We start from the raw sequence: 6,569 nt of genomic DNA, 5'->3' as shown, positions 1-6,569 counted from the left end.
ACATCTCTCCACTCAAATATTTACCGTATGACATCATCCAAATATTCACCATCTAACATTATCAATATTTTTACCATATTATCATTAAAATTATTCACCATCTAACACTATCAAAATATTCACCATTATAGCAACATCTAAATATCTATTAACTTCCACCGTCCAATTAACTACCATTGATTGATCTGAATAATTTCATATTATTTTCATCAAAAGATCAGTAACAAGTTATATAAAAACAATGTTTTAAAGAAATAATTGTTTATATCACCATTTTCTTATGTTTATAATCCTAAATTTCAACCTGATTGTGTTTGGTTTTGTTCAATAGATGCTGCTGTAACAGAGATAGGACAAAACAAGAAGAACGAAAATGGCACAGACGCAAGAAAATCGTGTCTACCTTTTTCGTTTACAAATTCTCATCATAGATGGAGGTCTCCTTGTTCTAAGAAATATAATTGACCAGACTCTTACTACTCAAGGCGTAACTCTAAGTGCTTGTTTGAATCAAGAAAGATCAACAATTACACGTTTGAAAAGCCGAGGCATCATAACACAGGAACAATATGATATATTGTTTCCAATAGGTGGACATGTCCCAACTACGTCAGAAATGGACCTTACGCTAATCATTTTTCTTCTAAGAAGCTTGAGGTGTTTTGGACTGAATAAGAAATTTGACTGGAAGGCAAAGCCTATATCAACCGATGTATCAATTGAGGCAGATATTTGTCGCTTGAAGGCTCATCGAAATGAAGTAAGTACGCTTTAAAAAGACATTATTATATGAAAGCTTTAATGTGATAGAAATTGACATTCTTTTACTGAAATACAAGTCAAATGATCTATAACCATATCTTATCAGGCCAAATCTGCATTGCTTTAAAGTCTATATCATATTATTTTTAATTGAGTACAAATACATTTACCAGAATATCAACGTGCTTTTATATAATTGTATCCTTTGTAATTTTCATTGATTTATTTCAAACTCTTTCCATGTGTTGTACTCTCGTAATTACAGAATACCATTTATATAACGGAAATTACACTTACAAAAATATTTGAGTGAAACTGCCTCTACTTTTTATCTAAGCGATAGTTGAAATACAAAATTTGAAGTGAAGTTAGCACGACACTGCAATACTTCAATATTATTTCATTTTGATAAGTCATATTTGAAACCATTTTTCAATTTCCCTATGGTAAAATAATTCTTGAAACAAAATGATCCCTCGGAAGCATTAATCACAACAAAATAAAAAGAGAATGGCAGACTCGGTTTGATTGAGTCTGTACATGAGGGATAATGAAAATGTGCAACATCCCTCCCCCTCTAGCACCGGGCTGAGCGGAGCGGTACTCAATTCTCAGCAATCGATAGTGCTGGCATCAATGATCCCAAAGGACCAGAAAAATATAACAACACTGAAAATGTCATGTTTGAAACTGTCAATTCCTTCAAAACACAGGAGCTTGCATTGTTTTGTGTTTTCACTTAAACACGGGTTATTTGATTTTTTCCAGATAAGCCATAAAGTACAAACGACTGATATACAAGCAAATGACTTTGTAACTTTGTGGAATGACATCGAGCAGGTAACCACATAGCATTTGCAATAATTTATATGGATTGTCCACTAAAAACCCTTTGACAATTTTCCCATAGAGTAATATACAGTATACTATTTAAAATATTTTCAAGTACATCTTTGAGTAAAAAGAGAAATACAGAACCACATGCAATTAGTTTAACACAATATTACGCTCAAATTTGGTATTATAAAATATTGTTAACTGCGATCAAGTCTCTTTTTTAAAACCAAATAACCATATTGATTGTTCAAAGAAGTACAAAATGAGAATACATTATAAGTTTTTAACTCTTCGCAGTTTAATTTTTAAGAACGTACCAAATTAATTTGACAATTAATAGAGAATATAGCCACAAAAACATAATTTGTGCTTTCTCTTATTCAGATTTATCACTTTCAGAATGAACTTCCTAGGTTCAAATCAACTTCTGCAACTATTTGTTTTTTTACTAAAAAATAAGCATGTCTTAAAGGTACTAGGCCCTTAATGGAAATTTTAGTATTTGTTTTCAAAGGGCAATAATTTTAGTAGGACAGATATTTCTTTTGAAATTTGAACAATTAAGAAACTAATGATTTAAACGAACGGATGAAACAGCTTTTAGTGATATGAACCCGAAAGTATGCTTTTTCTCTATATGATTACTTTTAAGGGTAGGAAACTCAAAGCTGTAAGAAGGAAATTCAGATCAATATTCATTCCTTAATTGCTTTTGTTTATTTACTCCCTTTCATGGTGTAAAACATTTCTGAAATTATATGAAACAAATTTTATCATATTGTTGCTAATGCTTATCTCCATCTTTGAAAAACAATGTGGTATCTTTTCTCATTGAATCGTAGCGAAATATATTGATATATGTTTTAAACTTTGCACTATACAATGTTCATGGTAAATCTCTTCACAAAATAAAAGTTTCCTTTTCTGCTTGAATTAATTTTGCAAATATCACCAATCAAATTAGCGGGCTTTTTTATCAATGCTGGTTACAATCCAGTGATAAAGGTCTGAGGCATTTGCATACTTGCTATCAACGTTATCAATAAAATCATTCTTCCTCTATTTGAGGAAAGACTTAACGTTCCAATCGAGTACAATTGAGTGCTATATTTCATTCATATTTGCATTTGCGTGTGTTTGCTTTCCGATTTATATCAGTTTTAATTAAACTGTATTCGTTGCATTAGTCATAAGTTTATTCTCACCAGCTTCCGGTCACACGACTAACCGAAATACCGAAACACTACCGAAATACCGGAATAACCCTGGAATACCCGATAATAGATATAAGAAAGTCAAAATGCCTATTAATGATAGATTAAAGAAGTCGTTACACTCCCGATATTTCCATGGAGCCGGAATACCGCAGGTTTAAACCAAAATAACATCTATTTGTTGCTTTGAAATCGTGTTTTAAAACAGACTGTTGTCTGGAAAACCCAATCTCTCCAAATCCTTGTACGACCTAGAAAAAGGGACAATTCAAACGACTGAGAAGTGTTTCATTACAAACCGGCGGAGACTCACGGACAATTTGAAAAGACGAAAACTGTTATAATTTGGAATTTAAAATTGCAGATACAGACAACATATTTTTTGTCTTTGTTAATAACTCAAAAAAAGAAAATAATATCAATAATAAAAAGAACGGCAAATTATACAATACACACTGACAATTAGGTTAATACGAGAATTATGACACAAAGTATTTAATTGAGTGATTATTGATTAATTTCACCTCATTATTACTATCAGGTATTTCGACTTTTTTATATCTGTTATCGGGTATTCCGGGGGAGGGGGTATTCCGGTATTTCGGCAGTGTTTCCGTATTTCGGTTAGTCGTGTGAGGATCTTATAATCAAAGTTGATATTTTCTCTTTAATATCCGTTTTAGATACTTGTTCGACTAAGTTCTCCAGCTCTGAATATTCAGCAAACATTTGCCGATTACAAAACCTGCCCTCTAGATCCAAAAGAAGAGAAAAGGGTTCAAGAAGAAATAAAAAAGTGGAAGGACTGTGAAGCCGATTTTGATCGACTAAAAGAAGAGATGACAGATGTAAAAGTAAGGGTTACTGAAGAAGAGAAAAATCAAGAGGAGATCAAAAGACGACTAGATGAAGGTCTGCTATTTGATATATTTTGATCATATTTAACAACAAAAGATGATTCTTTACCATTCAATATGTAGAATGATAATGTTTAGGAGTACATATTTCAACATATGACTAATGAGCTTAATGAAATAAAGAATCATACTATTCAATTCTGAGATATATTGTATTGTGATGAGAAATCAATGAGGAAAACACACAAGAAAAATAGCTAATTACACACAGCTTGGTTATGTCTCTGTACATTACTAGCAAGCTTTAAAGCAAAGCGGAATAATACAATTTTAAATAGCCACTGGTTTCTTTACGTATTACATTAACCTTTAATATAATCGATTATTAATCGTGTTAATGACGTACGTGACATCGGAATTTACAAATGACCATTCTTCAATAAATTATAAAAAACAGTTTACGGAAAATTAAACAAGTGCTTGTCTACTACTACCGCTAACTACAAATGCTTTTAAACGCACAAGATTTAAACACCATATTTCATCTATAAAACTGTAAATTTCTTCCAAAAATAAATAACAATTGATACGGGGAATATTGTTGTTGTTTTTTTTAAGATAGTGAATGTGTTTTTTTTATAAAATCTAGTTTCAGACGAATAGATGATAGATAATGCATGTATAATAAACAATTATAAGGACATATACTGATTTCATTCGTACCTATTTGATTACAGATAAAAATAATGAAGGTGTCTCCTCTATGCTGACAGAGGAGGATAAATATCAAAAACGCAAAAAGGGTAAGTAAATAATAACATACTTCCTTATTAAACACTCAAACAATAAGGGTTAGTAGATATTGATTAACCTCTTTATTAAACAAGAAGTGTAAGAATATATTCATGTATACTGTACCTGTATATATAGCCAGAAATGTAAGTAAATAATTGTTTACCTCTTTATTTAGCCAGAAGTGAAAAGTTAAATATTTTGCTTCTATATTAAGCAAGAATTATAAGAAAATATCGGTGTACTTCAATATTAAGTCTGAAGCGAAAGAACATAATTCGCATAAAACGCAGTTCTATGAAGCACTATGAAAAATAGAAAGCGACTATAAACGAATTTAACCTACTAATGTCCAGAACATAACTATATAACTAACTGCATATACATTGTATATAAAATGTTTAAAATTGATAACTTCAGGATGTTATCCTTTCTCTGTTTCAATATTATGGACATGAACACCTATATGCATAGCTTTAATTTTCTAACTTTCATTTTTACGAAAGGTTACTTAATTAACAATTAATATAGAAAATAATAATTAGTTTAACACAGTGATTAGAAGATTCCTGTAGCAGAATACCTGTAGGTATGTACTAACTGAACAAACTAGAAAGTCCAGTCTAAGGTATATAAAGCCAGTAAAAAAATATATATCAATATTCACTCCTCAGGGCCTCTATGCCTTTGATGACCTTACAATTGGTAAATTTTATACAACAAAAATAGTAAGTAATACCTAAGATAGACAGAAAAGGACAAATATTTTTGTTAACATGAGTTACTTCCCCTTAAAATAAAGAAAACCTGAAACCCAAAAGAAAACCCTAAACAGCAAAAGTATGAAAATTTGCAGGATCAGTTTTATTAAGCCATGCAAAGTAATGGTTTTCATAATAAGTTAGATGGCCATATGACAGCAGTTATTGCAGAAAATCGGATAGCTTTCAAAATTCGATACGGGTACACTTTGTAAAAACAATCATTCTGTGCAATAGATAAACGTAATAAGGATAAAATCAATAGGCTAATCGTGTACAACATATCCAGTACCAATCTTAATACTCATTTGCAGGTGGACGAACATTTTGAAAATATATAAATGAATGAAAAAGAATTCGGCACCAATTAGACCACAACGATATCCGAAACCCGGGTTTTAGTATTGCCAATAAAGCTTAGGGACAAGCTGTTAAACTGAGCCTGCAAATTCGTGAAAATAATATCACAATGCACATGCTTTTTACATAAAGCTATTAGATACAAATATAACAATATATTAGTTTACTTGATTTTTACGAATCAAAATAAAACTTATTAACACAACATGACATTAACTGCTAATAATAACAGCTCCTTCCATAGGCCAAAATAAAAGGCATTCCATAAGAAAAGACGCCGCTCAACGGCGTCGCCATTGAAATTCATCCTCAATTATTAGCTTATCACACAGTTCACATATTCTATTTTTCCTCTCAATATTTCTTTGTCTTCCATATTCGATATTCAGACAATGCGACGGCATTCTTATTTTTGATATTATTTGTCTATGTTTGAAATTATTTATTTTCATAAGATACACAGATAACTGTAGACCCTTTTTCAGTTCTATAAACAAAGTCAAATTTGGCTATTATCCATTCGAATTCTACATTGTGTAATAAAATTGTCAATCAGTTTAGTTTTTAGAACGTGTAAAATACAATTGTATTAACAGATGTTGGAAATAGCCAAACCTCAGCTAACCCTAATTGAGTCAGTAACATTTTAATATTATATAACTAATTTTTTCACCATTTTGACAATCCAACAACAGTTGTTTTTATACAGATTCTCTGTAATTCAATTTTCACTTTTTAACCAGTATTTTACAATACGTATTTTCCAATAATATTTACATGCATTGGAAATCGGCCTGTTTCAAAATAACCAGCAGCATTACAAGTTGACAATTTAACATTTAACAGTCTCTTTGGGACTTTGCCCATGAAGTCTCTGAAGACATTCTGCATTAATAAATCCCCATATTTAACATGATTAACATAATAAAGATGCAACATATGCGTCAAATAAATTGAGTTTAATTTTCACCGGTGTTTCCATAACC

The 6,569-nt window shown here is 30.9% G+C and overlaps 1 protein-coding gene across 1 annotated transcript; it reads left to right on the top strand.

Moving 5' to 3' along the window:
* The first annotated feature begins 337 nt into the window (after positions 1-337).
* Positions 338-4,481, top strand: LOC132751424 (E3 ubiquitin-protein ligase DZIP3-like). Its single transcript, XM_060741576.1, has 4 exons — positions 338-760; positions 1,531-1,602; positions 3,497-3,725; positions 4,408-4,481. Exons 1-4 carry the CDS (start codon positions 374-376, stop codon positions 4,479-4,481), a joined length of 762 nt encoding a protein of 253 aa, XP_060597559.1. The 5' UTR covers positions 338-373.
* The last annotated feature ends 2,088 nt before the right edge of the window (positions 4,482-6,569 follow it).

Source organism: Ruditapes philippinarum, unplaced genomic scaffold, assembly GCF_026571515.1.
Source record: "Ruditapes philippinarum isolate M1 unplaced genomic scaffold, ASM2657151v2 ctg6558_1_1_1_1, whole genome shotgun sequence".
NCBI lineage: Eukaryota > Metazoa > Mollusca > Bivalvia > Venerida > Veneridae > Ruditapes > Ruditapes philippinarum.
This window is presented reverse-complemented; position numbering and strand designations above follow the sequence as displayed.